The following is a 17931-nucleotide window of genomic DNA, read 5'->3' on the forward strand; positions in this document are numbered from 1 at the left end:
GGTGATTGGTTTGAAGGAAAAATCACAGTTGTTGAACATATTCTGTCTGTATGCGAAAGACTTTTGACAGTGAAATAATATGAAAGGTTTGGTGTGACATTTTACTGAAACACTCAAATTGCATTTACATTCACTGATCCCCTTGTGTATGTTTGAGGTCTTCAGTTGTAACTGTGGTTCTAACAAGTTTAATTCTAACTTAATGTGTTTTGTTGCATTCACTACAGATGATGATGAGCTGAGTCGCTCCCATGACTCCATAACGACAAGCTACAGACTGAAGGACATCACTGATGTGCACATTATGGCACAGATACAGGAAGCCAGTATGTACAATTATTTTTTTTTTTTTACTGCCCAATATTGTTTGAAAATTGGATTGTAATGATCTTGTTGTTTAATTTTTTTCAGGTTTAAGACAGGACTATATTTCCATGCCTGCCACATCTTCATCTATAAGAAGACCGGAGTCTCCATCAATTCTTTCATCTTGTTTTAACAAGGCAACTGAAACAAACGGAATGAGGGCTTCTTCTTCCACAGGCTCTCAGCCCGGCGTAGAATCACTGAGCTCCTCTCCTTGTCAGTCACCGACATTACCACTAAAAGATGGCTGCCAGAGTCCCAGACTGGCCCGACTCCGCCAGCAAGTTACCCAATTCAAACTGCTGAAACTCGCCCAGAATCAAGGTGAGTCGCTGATTCTGTCTCACATCTGATTCAAAGCAGTCAGCATGTAAAAGATTTTGATTGATCACTGGTGTGTAATTACAGAATTACATGGGTGGATTTTAAATTCAATTACTTTAATTATACCACAACTATGTTGACATTTTATTTAGAAATGTCTTTGTTTCAAAGAAACACATTTGTTTGTCAGATGAAATATCAGCGCTACTAAACACGTATCGTCTTTAAATGAAGTGAATACTAGATACAAGGTTTTGTGACCTGGCCCCATCGATTTCGCAGCGGCGTCACCAGACATGAGGAGGTCACCTCTGCGGACCAGCCTCAGGTCCCTGCAGGCCGTCAGGAACAGTCGAAGTTTAGACATCGATGATGACGACTCCCCGACCAACCAAGCCACAACTCCATCATCAGGTTTTCAATGTATTTCCTGTGTTATTTTTTTCCAAAGACCAAGGCTCATCATTTCACGCATCAGATCAATTAACTTAAAACACTTTTCTAGGTGCATCTCCTACCAGAATGGGCTCCGCTGGCTGGGCGATGCCAACCCCTCTGCCGTCTGTGAGCTCCAGCACCTCACAGCACATGAAAAAGGACTCGTCACGCCGTGCAGCAGCCATAAAGAAACTGCAGAGGTCCCAGTCTCTCAGCCCCAGCAGGATCACCCACCCTGCTAAGGGGTACCTGTCCGTTCACGGGCGTGTGTTTGCTTCACCCGAGAGGGTGACCACTGCAGCTTGGCCGAGAAATGTGCCATCTGTTCACCAATGAAAGACTTCCCCGTCATTCTGTAAATTACAGTTTATACACAACATAAAGAGATTGATGTAATAAATCAAAACGATATATTTAGAGTTTCTACAAATGTGTAACTATTCAAAGATGATCCAATTGTCAAAGATTGTGTCTGTGTAATAAAACCACTTAGATTTATCTGAGAAAGCACATTGTTATGAGCTCTTTCTGTTAATTATGCTGCGATCTGGGTCATCTTCCCCTTATATAACCTGTGGGTGAAAAAAGAAACACAATGTGGCTTTCATTGCTGTAAGTATAGGCGGACAGAAGCATGAGGGAGAGCTGGATGATATACCATCCAGTTGAACATGCAACTGTACAAATTTGCTGCTAACATAAATCCCTATCAAAACAAAGTGGCATACAGGTTCAGGTTCCACTGTTAATGGAGTTCTCAACAGTGCAATGCAGTAGTATGAACTCAGCTCTCAACATGAGGCATCTGATACACAAATATGTGTTTATTCATGAAGATTTCATAGCTCATGTAAATGTGGAATGGCAGTCCAACTTCATGTTAGCGTAGGTGCCTCGATGGCCACAGCATCAGCTGTTTTTTGCAGAGTTGTCAAAACAGGAAGTCTTAAACTTGTTCCTGTAAGAGTGCACAAGTAATTTCAGCACAGATGTCACATTTTCAAGGTGTGCGGTTTGCGGTTGCTGCTTCAATCTAGTTTTGCTTTTTTGCATTTTGTCATAATTTAACTGAAGTTAAACACTACAGTAAAAAGGAAACTTTTGTCCTGAAAACCATCTTGTGCGATTCTGATTGAGACTGAGGGATTAATTTAGTGAACAATTTGTAACTGTTGAAACTCTTGAGAGGTTCATTACTCTGTCACGTGAGGTGTCATGTTGTTCACACTTCTGACTGTGGTTTTCAACCATCAAGTTAGTTTTGGTTTTCTGTGATCTTGTTCTCCCTCTGTATTTGAGTATGATCAGGAATATGAACTACATCAGCGCATGTTCAACATGACACAATGCAATACGGAGGAAAAAGATCAATCTTGAAATGCAAATGATGTCAAAACACTCTACTTAGCTAGTTTACAACCTTAAAGTAATGTGGTTGTCACAGCTGGTTCACGTTTATAAACGTGCTTGATCACAAGTCCTTATTGACTGCAGCAGCAGCAGCAGCAGTTTTACAGTTCACATAAACAGAAATTGACTAGTACGGTAAACAAATACTGCCCAACATCATTATGTCAATTAACACAAAGGTGAACTGAACCAGCAGCTTTATTTACATTTGTACTAAGATAAACAATCTTTAGTGAGCAGTCAATGAAGTCCTCTCCACCTCAGCCATTACAGCTCATTGATTTTGCCGAGAAGCTAACAGCTTTATGCTCCCCTGCGCAACATGCATGATCATGATTTATATGTTAACATAACAAGAGCAATTATTAATGATCATAGAATTTCTCCATTATGCCATAAGCACACAAACACAAATAAAACAACACTCCTATATGAATGTGTGTCACTTCAGCATGTTTATTTTAGAGTTGACAGTAGTTAGAAGCACAGTTGCTCAAGGATTTGTGACCCCAAACACAAGTGGGAATACAAAACAAGCAAACACACACTGCCATGTTTAGCGACATTATGGAAATCAATATTCATTGGACCAATAAGAAACAAATTTAAATATACAACATGCTGCTTTGTATCCCCAATGTACAACAGAGCAAGAGAAGACAACTATAAAAATCAAGACTCATTTACAAAATGAGAATAATGTACATATTTACCTGTGAAAAATCACATTTTTCTCAGTTTCAAAACCGGAATTGAAAACAGTGCTTTGATGATATTTCATGAGAAAAAAAACCCCCAAAAAATATTTAAATGGGACTAATTGTCAGAGTCCATGTCACTGTCGCCCCCGATTGATCTGAAGTCTTCGCTTTCCTCATCTTCACTGAGCTGGACTTGCGAGAGCACAGCCGGGCCTCTCCTCCGTGCTTCATCCTCTTCATCTTCCTCCTCCTCTTCACTGATGCCGTACTCCTCTCCGTTTCCCATGCTGGACGGCTGCATCTGACTGCGGCTTTCCGTCTCCTCATAACTGCCGTAGCTGAGTCAGAAAAAGAGTTCACAGGCCCATTAGCACAAGACATAATGCAGAACCACAGAAATATAGTTGAAATACAAATTCAGACAAGAAGTTTGCATCATGTAAAAAACAAAAAACAAACAAAAAAAACCCGAGACAACTAATGTTCATAGAAGATGAAAAACTAAATATTATAAAAAGCTAATTTCATCAGTCACATCAGCCTTGCGGTGATACCTGCTCCAATGATGCTTGTTGTACCTGACATTGCTGTCCTCCATGTGCACCTCATCGGGCCCGTCCCCTTCATATGACATCATGCTCTCGTCCTGCTCCATGCCCATGCGGGCCGTCTCCTGAGTTCTCCGTGGAGGTGGCGGTCGCACATCAATGTCTCTGTCAGAGTCACTGCCGCTCTCGGACAACTGTATGGCTGGACGGGACACACGAGGTGTGACGGTCACTTTACAATGTGCAACAAATCAGAAGGTGATCTAAAAACCCCAAACGGGCAGAAAATGTTCCTTGGAGGCTTACAGGAGAAAGGGTTGTCACCCTCCTCTTCGCTGGCATCGTCCTCTCCATCGGACATGAGCAGGTCCTGATACAGAACGCTGGCTTGAGCTGGACGGTTCAATCTCCCGTGGTCCTCTTCGTCATCGTCCTCCTCCTCCTCGTGGTCGTGCAAGCGCCTCCGGGGGGGCAGTAAAATGTCCTCTTCATCGTCATCGTCCTCCAGATCTCCCTCTGCGTCCTCTGCCTGTAATATTTATATTACCCAGACAGGAAGTTAAAAAAACCAAAAAATAACGCCTGCATATAACTCGTATCATTGACTTCAATTTCACAGACGAGTGTCTTACAGGAGCAGGAGTTTTGGGTTTGCCATCGTCTTCCTCCTCAAAGCCTTCGATATCCACATCCGACTCCTCTTCGCCGAGTCTTCGAAGGTGGCGTCCCTGAGTGACAGAGTGGAAAAAAAGTCAGACTTGTAAAAAAGATAAAGCATGTTCTCGTGCAAAACACAACTTGGCAGGATTAACAAGAGTGCCTAATGAAGCAGGATGGCCAGAGGATAGTCTGAGGAGAGATGGCATGTGGGTGAAAGCCTTATTTTAGTCTCTCTCCATACCTGCCCCCCTCTCTTCTCTGGAGCAACCACTAGAGGTCCCTCAGAGAAAAGGCCGCTGGGCTCTCTGGGCAGACTCCCTGAAGCCCCGCTGTCAAACAGATCAGCAGGCTGGACCAACAGAGCGACAGGCGGGACAAGACGGCAAGAGAAAGACAGGTTGGAAAGGAAAAGACACTACAGTGAAGATACTAGATTACAGAGAGAGAATGTAAAGGTCTGGAAAGGAGAGTCAGCACAAAGAACGAGAGAAGAACGACGAAAGGCTAAAAGGGCATGACAAGGTCCGACGAGGAAGCGACAGCATTTAAAAGCGTCGCCACGACATCCAGGATAATTCGCCATGTTTGGGGCCCTGGATGCGTTTTTACCTGCGGTGTGTAAGGCCCAGGCGTCATGGGGTCAAGACACTCCAGGTCTGCTGCGTCCAAAGCCGCTTCTTTAGCAGTCAAGATGTCCTTCTCCAGCTGAGTCAAGTGCTCATCGTACTAGAAACACACAGACAAGATGGAAAACAACTTAATTACTCTGCTAGTAAAAGGTCTGTTGCTGCAAGTATTTTTCACTCTAAAGCTATTATAGGAGATATTTTGGACAAATTACCATTTTCCTTTTTGCCTCAAACATTGCGCCTTATAAAAGGGAGCAAGACCCTGATATACCCTGAATAATGATATGTTGTGACTTTTCAAAAATATATTTAACTTCATTTGCAGCTTTCTGAGTATTTAATAACTAATGAAACCTGCTGCATACAGTAATGAATGCGCCCGGTGGATTAAGTAGCTCAAAAAGCACATGGAGCATACCTCTGCTAAAGTCTGCTTGCACACATTGATGATCTCCATGGCCGTCTTGGTGTAAGGACTATCTGCTCCTGTCAAAGACACACAGGTTTATAGAGTTACACACTCGTGGGTTTGGACGTTCATTCATTAAAATATGTCACAGTAACATTGAGCCAAAAAACAAAAGTAAAAACAACTAAACATTTACCATTGTACTTGATACTGTTGGCATGGATGACACTGACATCTGAAAGGAAAATCTCTCGGTTCTGGTATTTATGTTTGGAGATGTTCTGTCGAAAGGCACATTTCGTTTGTTAGATTTGATTTTTTAGTATCGCAACTAAAAAATGAATAACTGCATTCCCATGATCATAGCGTCAGCTTCTCACCGTGCGAATGGTCTCCAGATCCATCGGGTTCACAATGACCTTATAATAATCTGGCACAAACTTTTTGTTGACGGGATGGTGAAACGGCCATGACTACGAAGAAGCGAACAGAGCGATGAGGAGCAGATCAACATTAAGCCTTCGCTGATCATTTTCTGACTAATTGTCGTAAGTGAATCACTCACGTCAGGAATTAACATCATTTTCTGTGTTACAATGTTGTCCAGGATGAAGGAGAACGCCACTTGATCGTCATCATCCAACAGGGGGTTGATGGCTTTCTCCAGCCTCACGAGCCTGTCTTCTTTCTGTTCACACACAGATTTAATGGTTTAAATGACAAAAAATCATATTTTCAAAGTGTGGAAGGAAGAACTTCTACTAAGGACTTTTTTTTCCCCCAAGTAAGACGTCTTTGATTTGAAATATCTGTCAGTTCTTTACATATGATGTTAAACTTTTGATTTTAGAAGAAAGATTGCTCTGTGATTTATCAAATACATTTTCATATCCTTGCAATTAAAGTTTTTTTTTCTGAAAGTGTTTTCAGAAAATAATAGCGTAAGCCATTTTCATGATTTCTTCTAACAAATGAAATGAAAAGAAAATTATGTTGGGGAAAAGGTACTCTCATGACCCCCAGCTTTTATATGACTCTGAAGCTCTGTGCCACATCTCGGAGAGAAACACCGTACACTTACACAAAACGTCATTTCCTCACCTCTTTAAGTTTAGTATCACACAGGTCCAACATGGACTGGGCAACTTGTGTTATTGGATGTTTTGCACCTGGTAACACATCAACAGAGGCATGTTAACACATGTGGGTGTAAAACTGAAATTTTAACCAAATCTTGTAAATGGGAGCAGCGCAAGTTCTGCGGGTTTCTCAAAACATGTTACGATAGCTTTACCATTGTAGGTTGCACTGTTTTTTACAATCAGCTCCACTGCTTCACGAAACTCCTCCCTCGATGGGTACATCCTCTTTCGGACATTTTCCCGAAGCGTCTGCAGGTCCATGGGACGAGTGATGATCTTATAATAGTCCTTCACCACCTTAGCATTGACTGGTGTGTGAAACGGGTATGTCTGCATAGAAGAAGATAAAATAGTGTAAAGTTGGGACCGGAACCCAGGAGAGAAGGGAATGTAGACATTTTCAGTGGAAGGGTGTGTGGCTGGGGGTTCTTACATTGGGGTGATCCCGCATGTCATTGATGATGCTTTCCAGCACGGAGGACAAGGTCACCATGGGGTCTGTGCGTCTGCGATGGATGGCCTTGTGTGGTTTCTGTCATTATTAAAACAAGAATTGGTGTAAAACATCAGGTAGGGGGGGATTTTTACTATGCGATGCAAGAATCTGCAAAACGGTGCTTACGTTCAGGTAGTCACAGTGGACGGCGTTGCCTACGCGCCTCTTCTTCTTTGGTGGCAGCTGCTGTTTGGGGAACTTGAGCACCAAAGACTTTCTTCTCACCTCATCGGCACTGCAGGAAAAAAAAAGTTCACATGATTCTGGACGCCTTCTTCTCGCTGAACCTTTTTCAGAACAAACGGTTGTTGATGCCGACCTGAAACAGTCAGTTACCTTTCAATCAGCTGTTTGCCCAGCACGATCTTGGTGCCCTCCACCTTGATGAGTTCCTCGTTATCGTTGTGGATGACAGTTTTTTCCAGCTCCTCCTCCTGCTCCTCTGTCATGGCGACTGGGTTAGAAGGTGGCGCGTTGGTTTGGTAGTACAACGGGCAGAACTTGTTGGTCCTCATGTGCCCGATGGCACCACAGGCGCCACACTTCAGCTTTGGAAAAGAGGAAAACATTAAGGAACACGTCCACAACTCCATGTGTTGTAAGAAGACGCTGAAAGAGGAAAAACTGCAAACTGACCTAGGAGGTTGGTTTTGCATTTAAGCTAGGCTTTAAAAGGCTGGTTTGGAAAAAAGGTAAAGAAAAGTACTAAATCGGCAAGCTTACTTTTACCTTGAGGTCTGGCCTCTCTTTGACCTTCTTGGCCTTCTTCTCTGGAGGTCCCTTGATCTTGTCCTTCTCTTGGTTTCTCTTCAGCCTCCTCAGCTGCTCTTGAATACGCCGGCGCTCCTTCCTCATCTCTTCCCTGTGCTGCTCATCAAAGAGGGCGAACTTTCGGCTGTGACCGCAAAACGTCAAAAAGAGAGGCCATTTGAAATCCACCAATTCATTAGTGATGATGTGACAGATCTAATTAAGCAACAGTTTCAATACTACAATATCGGGTACATTTTCCCAATGAACTCAACTTTGATTTGATTTGCATTAAATCAAAGTAAAAATGTAAATCACAAGCAGCGTTTTGTTTTGAAACTCACATGAATTCATCATCCTTGGTTGTTCTGATCCTAGTGTAGGCATCGATGACTGATGCTTTTCGCACCGTTTCACAGCGAACATATTCCTTCCCATCCTCATCTCTGAAGGTGCGATAGATCTTGAGTCGCCGTCCGGTGGCCGAGGAGTTCAGGCTGGTGACGGAGGACGTGTCGTCGTCTTTGTGGGAGCCTGTGGACAGGGAACTTGCTGCAAGGAGAGTGAAAGTAAAGTACTAAAGGTCAGAGATCACGACTCCACGACAGAACAATCTGGTAACCACATTTATTATTGCAGTCAAACTCACACAAGCCTTTGCGCCGCTCCTTGCGCCCCTTGGTGTCCCGATCGCTCTCCTCACCCATCAGCATCCTTTGCAGCTCCTTCCTCTCCTGCTCCTCCCTCTCGCGGGACAGCTGGGAGCTTGTCTTCTTGTTCTGCAGCATGTTCTCAATGTTCTTCCCCATCTCCTCAAAGTCACTGTCTTCTGCTGAGCTGCTGTCTGTGTCTGTGGACAGCACCTCTGTGGATTCCAGCACTCTGTGTTCGGGAGGCCACAAAAAAAAAAAAAAAAGTCTCACAGAGCTGACAGACACAACATTATCAGAATAACACTGGATAAGGGGCCTCACTTGTTCTGCAGATCAAAGATCCTCTGGCACTCCTCTTTGTAGCGCTCCTGGTGTTCAGCGACAGAGAAACGGGAGCCTCTGGCAAACTTGCTCATGGGCCCCTCGCCTGAGCGCGCCTGCTCTGTGGACATGGTTCTTACTACGTCGATGACCTCCCAGCGGGAGAGCTTCTTGATCTATAATGCAGAGACAAACATGCAGTCGCTTTAATAACTCGAACTCTGTCCAGCGCATACCTTCGCCAACACATTTGTTTATAACTGATATAGCATCAACAGCATGATAGCTGTTAGCTCATATCGATGCTAACTCCGTAGGTCAGGTAGCTACATCACTGTGTGAAGTACTGAGCAGGGAGTGTCGCCACGGCAACAGACACTGATCTCCGTTGATCTCCATGAGATGCTTCTCTGATCCGCCTTAATGGGACATTTTTTCGTAGTGTTGGGGGATTTATTCGTTAGTTGGCCAACTTTCATTGGCAATGGTAATAAATGCACGCAGACGAAAAGTATAACCTTCTCAGCCAATGTTGTTGCTTGCCCAACTTTTGTTGCCGAAGGTAAATATGTAAGATATAGCAAAACTAGGAAAGCACGTTCTTTTGTCAGCATTAGCAAATCAATCCTGACCTGCAAGCAGAAATTACAATAATAGAAGGCAAAGAAACAGGAAATTGTAAGTATTCATTGTGAGGCTAAACACAAATCAAGTTTTAAAAAAAATTTATGTTTTCTTTAAAAGATGCACGTCTCCAGAAACTTGATTCTGTCCTGAATCATCCAGAGAACAATTAAGTGCATCACTAAGGTCTTACTTCTTCCTCTGGAACCCCAAACTTGCGGAGCAGCTGTTTTGCATTCTTCAGTGAGAGCCTTCTCAGATCAGCGTCTGTTCCAGTCACTGTCTTCTTAACTGGCTGAGGCTCCTTGTCATCCTGTGAAACCGCACAGACACGAAGCTTGAGTTTCACCCACTGCAAAAAAACGTGGCTCAGGTTAAACAATTTCACTTCGGAAAGGTGGACCTTGGTCTGAGTGGGTTTGTTGGGCACTTTCACGTAGGAGAATCCTTCCCCACAGCCAGTAGGATCGGCCACACCTGTAACCTCCAGCAGGCACTTCCCCTTCATTGCGGAAATGAAAGCTCGTGTTGTGTTCCATGGAGCGGTCCGCACCTAGGACGCATAACCAACGTGATGTGAATTTGATGTTCTCATGTCACCTCTCGTCTGACCGGTTAACTGCTTAACAAGTGAGCATTTGGATCAATACCTCATCGTCAATCTTCATTTGAAAGTCCTCTTCATTCTCCTCCTCTGGAGCAAAGAAGGATTTCTCACCATACCCAGCATCCTAAAGAGGGGTGGAATGACATCAGGTGAAATAGTCCAAACGTAGCCAACAGGTTGTTTTAAGAGGATAAAACCAATACCTTGAGCCTTTGTTCTGCCACCAGCATGCTGTAGTAAGAACAGCACTGCTCTGGAGACACCATGGCCCGGATCTCTTCTTCAGTCGGCAGCCTGAAATCGGGCTTCAGCACCCACCAGTTCGAGTCCATTCCTAGCACAAACAAAATTATTTAGGAATCTTTTCACCAGCAATGTTTTTGAAAAAACATAAAAGGCCGTGTGATGAAAATGATTTCTTCCTCTCCACGTTTGTAGCATTGTTGAAACATACAACTTCGTGATACTGAACAATCCCAACCTGTGTCCCTATGCATTCCTCAGAATACATCTTACCTTCATAGTGAACTCCATAGTAGATCAACAAAGTACTTTCCCTGCTCAGATTCCTGTCTGTTAATTGAGGCACACACCAATGAGCTCACAGTTTTAAGCAGCACATAGTCTTTTTTTTTTTTTAACCTCAACATTTCCCTTTGTAAAACACAGCTGTTGGACTCAAATTCATGATAATGGAGGATGAACAGTGGACACAATAGCAAAGACTGAATTCTACCTGTGCGTTTGAAGTCAGCGCATAGTTTCAGCCTCTTCCTGATGCTGCTCTCAGAGTGGGAGGGAAAAGCTTTCTTGATATCCTCCATGCGGATTCTGCGGGGACGATCTTTGCTCTTCCAGAACAAGCGGTAAATGAAGACCTACAGAATACACACACGTGGCATTTGAGCATTTAGCACAACACATCCCATATTTGGAAGGGATTAGACAAATCAACAGACCTGTAGGAAGTCTCTGATATGAGTGTTTGCTCGTTTGGAGTTTGGCCCCGGGACTTCAAAAAGGGGACACTCCTGGCCAACAACTACGATGTCCACAAGTTCTCTGACGTAGTAGCCATGACGCGTTCGCAGAACCAGGAAATCTGTCTCGGGCATCTTGTGCAGGTAGATTGGGGCGCGGAAGAGGTTGTTTTCAAACGCCTACAGGGAAAGCACACATCACTTCGTCATATTAAGTTTCATGTATTATCATAATTGCAGCGTGAATGTGCTGACCTGAAGAAGCTGTCCAGGATGCAGAGAACCCAGGAACGGTGACGTGTGGCAGTAAACTGTCTCTCCGTACTTACAGTCCGGGGCTCCAGGATCTTTTCCCGGTTTCTGTAAAAGGGAAAAAAACAAAACAACATTTCAGAACAAACTGTCCCTTGTGAGAGAAACACAAATAAAATACAAATTCAGAAACACACTAACTGCAAATAAATGGGCTTAACAATACCCAGAGGCAATGCATGATTAAGTGCTTACGTCTGCAGTTGTCTTTTTAAGATTAAAATTTTAATACTCAAGTTAAAAACTTCTGATAAAATTAAACCGCCCTCCTTAAATAACAAAATTTGAGAAAAAGTCAAATGACTTTCAAAGGGCTCTAGTATCGTACTCACCCTTTTGTAGTAGTTTTTGATCTTGGTAGCCATGCCGACCTGCATGACAACAGGAGGGTATTCCTCACTGTACTCTGCCAGGATCAGATCTCCATCTTTGCCCGTCAGATCCTGCGGGGTTCGCATGAAGAACATGTCTCCTCCTCCTGACGCCTGGCGCTCCTGCTCTCTCATCTGTCGGAACCAATAATAAAGCATTGACTTACTTTTCAAGTGACTAAAAGCAAATGGGAAAACACAGCACAATGATTTGTGGGCTCCTGGAGTCAAAGGTGCTGCTTTGAGTAGTGCTTCACCTTTGCCTTCTTCTTTATGTGTTTGAGCAGCGGCTGGACGGCATGAGGTCCCGGCTGAGCCAAAGCGCCGAATGAATACTTCTTCAGAGCCGGTCGATGGAACTGGCGAAGTTTCATGGGCCCCATGTGGGTGGGGAAGAAAGGCTGCCTTAGCTCCAGCGCTGGGATGGAGTGCTATTAAAGGGTAATAAACAAATGGATTAAACAACATTGCTCGTTTCACTGACTCAATTCTTTTAAAAACATGCAGAGTTTTAGTGACAGATGTATTCAAGTTATATTCCATAGTATTAACACTGTTGATGGTGCAAGCTTCACGTTAATGAGTCACCTGAATAATGTTGCCACCGAAGGTTCCCCTCAGGCCCTGCTGTTTGGGATAGTAGAACTCGTCATTGGAAAGGTTCCACGGGTCCTTCACTTCGGGTTGGGACATGTTCTGATGTAGGAGAAAATATTTCAGTAAATATGATTATAAAACTAGTGTAAACTGCGACATTTGATGCCGACACACGAGGATGCGAATGCTGTAGGACTCAAGGTGCACTGTATGTTTGATCTTTTCTGCGGCATATAACAGCTGGAAAGCATCTTTTATACTTTGATTTTTTTTTTTTTTTTTTTACAACCATAAGCAATTCTTTTTGTACTAATGAGACAACATACCTGCTGTGGCTCATCCTTTATCACTCCAGTCTTTCCCAGCAGGATGCGACTCTTCTTGATTGCAGTTTCCTTTTTATTCTCTTTTGACGGCGAGTGGGAGGTTGTCTCCTCCTTTTCATCAGGGATTTCTACAAGAGGCAGCATTTCAACATAATCAACCAGGCCACAAAAAAAAAGAAAAATCTGCAGAAAATGTGTTCAAGAAAAAGCTAATTTAAAAGAACAGCAGAATAGACATGAACACACGACAGATTAGATATGAATATTGAATATACCGAGGATAATATTCTCATCATTTGGATCCAGTGTGAGAACTGGTGGTGAGAGTAAGTAATCCATCTCTTGGTCATCCCAGATAATGTTATCTTCCCAGCGGCCGTACACCAGCTCTTCATTGTCAATGGGGAAAATGGAGTACCAAAGACAGTCTTCCTCGTGAGATGCTGCAGAAGAGCAAAAAAACGTGTAACACAGAAAAGACGGTGCTTAAAAATAAAGATCTTGGTAATCTATCATCTAATTAGTCTGCAAAGGATGAACTCACAGTGATTATCATGGCCAGACTTTTCCCGCTTAGAGCCAGAGATTGAAGAAACTTTGGGCATGGGTGGAGGTGTGGGTGGTACCAGCTGCGAATTGCTTCTTGTCAAACCTGTGTTATTTAAGAAATGTGTATATTTATGGTCCAGTAGTTATCGGTCAAATATTTACAATTTCTGGAGGCGGTAGAGTGCAATTTGGACCTACAATTAATTTCAACACTACCTGGATATTATATGTAGTTTGAATCAGAAAATAACGTCTGACAAGATCACAATTGCTTTGCATTTACTGCATGCATCTTACCCTGCTGTGCATTGTAAGCGTTGGCATTGCGAGTCATGCTCGAGGGCAGCCACCCTGCGAGGCTGGCTCGCTGAGTTTTGGTGCCTTTGTGTTTTACATCCTCTCCATTCCAAATGATATCATCCTCCCACTGCAGCTGAGTGACCATCAAGAAGACCTCGTTCTCTAGAGTCCTCCTGTCCGTATCTGCGTCATCGTCGTCCTCTTTATTGATGATGTCGCCGTTGTTGTTGTCATCATCAAGCACCTGAACCTACAGACAGTATTCAGAATGTTAATAACATCCTTTCTATCAAGACACTATTAAAACTAAAGACATCTATTAAAAAAAATCTTACTTCTTGGAAGATCTGTGTTGTTTCCTTAGGTGTGTCCTGTTTCTCAGGCTCACCGGATGGCGTCTCTTTGAGCCTGAACCCATAGCTGAAACCACGTCCATCCTCAGGGATGCCCAGCATGTCGTACCAGAGCTGTGCTGGCCCATATCTCCACTCTGCTACTTTAGGCCGAGCCTCTGCTTCCTTGTCTCCATCGCCACAAGTCTGTGAAAACTTTGATTCTACCGGGGCCATCATTGTTATCTGGATCAGATGAAAAAAAAAAAAAGAAGAAGAAAAAAAGCATGTAAAATACAAGGTAAACCAGGATTTCTCACTTCTACATAAGCTAATGTTATCTATATAGGTGATTTACCTCATCATCTGAGAGACATTGCTCTGGAGGTGGTGGGGCTGCGTACTCATAAATCCAACCAGACTTCTTCTCCTGACTTGGTTCTGAAGGTTCTCCTTCAGGAGGAGGCGTCCCAGGCTGAGGGTCTCTGTGTTTCCGCTTCTTCTTCCTGCGTGCGCTCCTCCAAACTGATGGCATGTTCTTTCCAGGGCCGAAGAGCCGTAAAAATCTTAAAACCTTGCAAGCATAAAAAAAAAGTGAGTGTTAATGCCATGACTGAGTTTAGGATATGGTGATAAATGAAACTTCTAAAATGAAGGTATTACCCTTCCAGGCCGAAATTCTGGGAAGAGTTCTGTGACACCTGGCAGCGCTTTGGCAGCATCTTTCTGCATGATGCCTGCGAGTGGGAGAGTGAGACTCCCCGGGGGACCCCCGGACCCTGAGCCTTGGCACGGACGGTCCGTCTCAGACTCAGAATCTGAAGAGCTGCTAAAATCAACCTTATCAGCCGTTGACGAGGGTGCGATGATTGAGGGGAGGATGATGCCATCACCTTCTTCACTGACTGTCAGATGGAAACAGTAGTGACAGGTCAGAGCAGCCCCCGTAAAGTGTGCATCAGAATTTGTTATTTTATGTTACGTGAGCGCAGCCTGAGATGCATAATTCTCTTCAAACTGGGATAATAGCTGTATAACATTATTTAGAAGGTGACTGCAGACGAAAAGAAAATTAACAATCACATCCTGCATAAATTCATGTTGTTACCATTTGCGTTCGGTGTTGCAGGCTCATCTTTTTTGGCAGATGTAGACACACTTGGGGGCGGTGGAGGAGGCATGAGCTTTGAGTCAATATCTTCACAGTCGGCATCATAATCATCATCATCGTCATCTAGGGATAAGAAGATCAAAATATGAACAATTAAAATGATTATTTAAAATAACTTTTGGGGATCCTTTGTAAGAACATCTTTGCCAAAATGTTATGTTAAATAATCCTGTTCACCATTTAGAACACTGACGAGTACTATTTTTAACATGTCTTTACATAATGCATTTCAACAATCAAATAATCAGTTCAATACCGGTTTTTCTGCTGGGCTGCAAACTTCCCATGGCCTGACGGTACTTCTTTGTCTCGTCCTCAGCCACCTCACTGATGTCAGAGTAATCAACTGCATCTTCAGTACTTTTCACCCAGCCTGTATGTGACAACATATATGATATGTTACTCTCATTTTCTTCCTGGCTGAACTGATACCAAGTCCCTTCCTCCAACCATCCTCACCTTCAGCATCCACGCTGCTCGTATCTCTGCTTTCTTCCTTTTCTTCATCCTCATTGGAAGTAATCTCTGTGATGAGAGACCCCAGGCCCAGTGTGCCCAAACCAGCCAGGTGCTTTTTGGACTCCTGGTATGGTGGCAAGTTTTAGAAGGGAGCAGATCGTTAAAAAGTTAAGTACATTGTAAATTCAACATTATTAAAATACACTCCACAATGTTGTCCTTCTTGCACTCACACTATCCAGAACACTGTCATCTTCTAATTGTCCATCTTCATTGATGTTTCCAAAGAGGAAACCGGTGATGGAGAAAGGGCGATCCTGGTCCTCATCACTGTCTGAGTCTGACATGCTGAAAGAGGTTTACACTGTAATCTTTCAATCTTCTTCATTAGATGATTCGTCACATTGCAGAACATTCATATACACTGTAAGATGTTCTGTACAAGCAACTGATGTAATCAATCTGCTGTTGCGTTATGACTCTGGAGCTGCTGGTGTCCTCTGCAGTATCTTGTCTCACAGGATGATAATATTACTCACATTTCAGACCCTTGGTTTTGATTACCGAGTCTGCATACTTTACCCTTTATTAGATACATTTTAAGTAAGCTAGCAGCAAGACAGTGAGAATCGAGCAAACGCGGAGACTTACCACACGATCTACACGCACACAAAAGACACAAAACCTCCCTCTCACAGGGAGCTTTCACTCACCTGGCGCGAAACCTCTTCAGATCTGCTCTTGTTGTTTTTCCGCCAGCCTGAGAAACTGAAGAATGCTAACACAGCTAAGTCAGCTAACGCTAGCTCGTCAAAGTGACTAAAAATCGACGTAGTTTAACATTTTCACCTATATGTACGTCAGCGTTGTGCGATTTAGAAATAAGTCACACGTTGTTCTTAATACAGTATCTACGTACCAACGTTTATTTGGTAAACTTTTTGTTTTATTTTGTGTTTCACGCAATAAAACCGACAGTCAAGCAAGAAGGCGGTCCGAGTGACCCGGATGTCACAGCATGGTGCGTTCAGGCACGCTGCGGAAAGTCGGAAATTTGAGGTTGCGTCTGTGTCGCTGAAGCCGAGTGGTTTATCTATGGGGTTTTTATTGTAGCAGAACTACAATGGATAGTTCATCAGTCCATAACCCAGCACAGATACAGAGTCACTCACATTCACACCCACACAATTTAATATTTAATGCGTGTTTTGTCACATTTTTTGGACCGTGTGAAGAAAATGGAATACATTGAGAAAACCCCCATATGCACAGTAAGAATATGCAAATTCTACACAGAAAGGCCCCTCGTGGATTTGAACCCGGGGTATTCTCACAGTGAGGTAAATGGTTTAACTATTTTATAGAAAAAACATGTTGGTGTCGCTATTTATCCCCAAAACACTGCGCAAAACAAAGTTTTGCAGAAGTCCACTTAAGACAGGTGACAGGTCGGGGGGACCGGTTGGTATTTCTTGTCTCCCGTTAAGGATCCTTGCAGATAACAGAAGGCATATATACTTTATTAAACTACCAAATTCAGCTCTCATTGTTAAATTACACATTAGAGCTTCACTTCAGTTATTCAAACAAATATAATAAAGAGCTCATCATTTGCCCCCAGAGAAAGAAAATCCGTTTTTATTCCAGGTTGGTTTGAACGGAGTTTGCATGTTCTCCTTTTGCGTGTTGGAGTTTCCTCAGAGTTTAAAAAAAACAAAAAACAACACACACACAAACATGCTTTTGAAGTTATTTAGCAACTCTGAATTGCTTGTTGGTGTTGATGTGAATGTACGAATGAATTAAGCAGTATATAAGATAAATGAATGAAAGGACTGCATGTGCTTGTGAAGAGCAGCCTGACAGAAGATACACTATATTTACCATTTTCATATCACTGAGGACAGAGTGTACGTACAGCTGATGAGGTTAAGGCTTATCTTGGCCACTGCAGCCAAAAGAACATTTTAGTTGTAGAGTTTCAGCAGAAAACACAGCAGCAAAGACCTCAACTATCAATAAATGCCCGAAAAATAAGAGGAAATCCCATCTACATATTAAATTTGATCGTCGCAAAAAGCATATAGTATAGGTTTGAAAAATATATATCACAGGAGTTTTATTGATAGTGATTTCTCCAAGCCTAACATACCGTATAAATTAAACTTTAAATTTCCCTTAAATACTTAAAAGTGATATTTATGGGCTCAAGTTCACATTTTCTTTTTCAGGAGTCACAAGTCTAAAGTCTATGCAAGTTCCGCTGCTTAAAATATCTGAAAAACCATTTTTCAAATTCCTTTCTACTTTGTGAAATGCACCTGTTTATATTGTCAAAATATCAAGAACAGAAGCACTATACTTTGACTCCATTTGTCAACATATTTATAAGAGCAACAGACGTCCTTGACAAAACCTTGAAGTGAAAAAAAAGGTAAAAGGTCAGAAAAACCAAA

The 17931-nt window shown here is 42.8% G+C and overlaps 1 protein-coding gene across 1 annotated transcript; it reads right to left on the reverse strand.

Annotated features, from left to right (window-relative positions):
• Nucleotides 1–3354: 3354 nt before the first annotated feature.
• taf1 (TAF1 RNA polymerase II, TATA box binding protein (TBP)-associated factor) lies at nt 3355–16380 on the reverse strand (the record flags this gene model as incomplete). The annotated part of the gene is given in 41 exon segments (XM_080509523.1): nt 3355–3577; nt 3818–3989; nt 4094–4316; nt 4420–4515; nt 5057–5173; nt 5495–5562; nt 5682–5766; nt 5866–5958; nt 6051–6173; nt 6587–6654; nt 6780–6957; nt 7061–7159; nt 7250–7358; nt 7460–7671; nt 7847–8018; nt 8218–8425; nt 8523–8755; nt 8848–9023; nt 9665–9784; nt 9875–10024; nt 10122–10202; nt 10282–10412; nt 10815–10956; nt 11038–11238; nt 11314–11418; nt 11703–11876; nt 11999–12172; nt 12330–12437; nt 12665–12792; nt 12940–13107; nt 13209–13316; nt 13511–13686; nt 13849–13908; nt 13910–14091; nt 14204–14419; nt 14509–14750; nt 14954–15079; nt 15273–15389; nt 15476–15599; nt 15709–15823; nt 16189–16380. Coding segments are annotated over 40 exon segments (5802 nt in total). The 5' UTR covers nt 15823; nt 16189–16380.
• Between the last annotated feature and the right edge of the window lie 1551 nt (nt 16381–17931).

Source organism: Blennius ocellaris, assembly GCF_963422515.1.
Source record: "Blennius ocellaris genome assembly, chromosome: 14".
Taxonomy (NCBI): Eukaryota; Metazoa; Chordata; class Actinopteri; order Blenniiformes; family Blenniidae; genus Blennius; species Blennius ocellaris.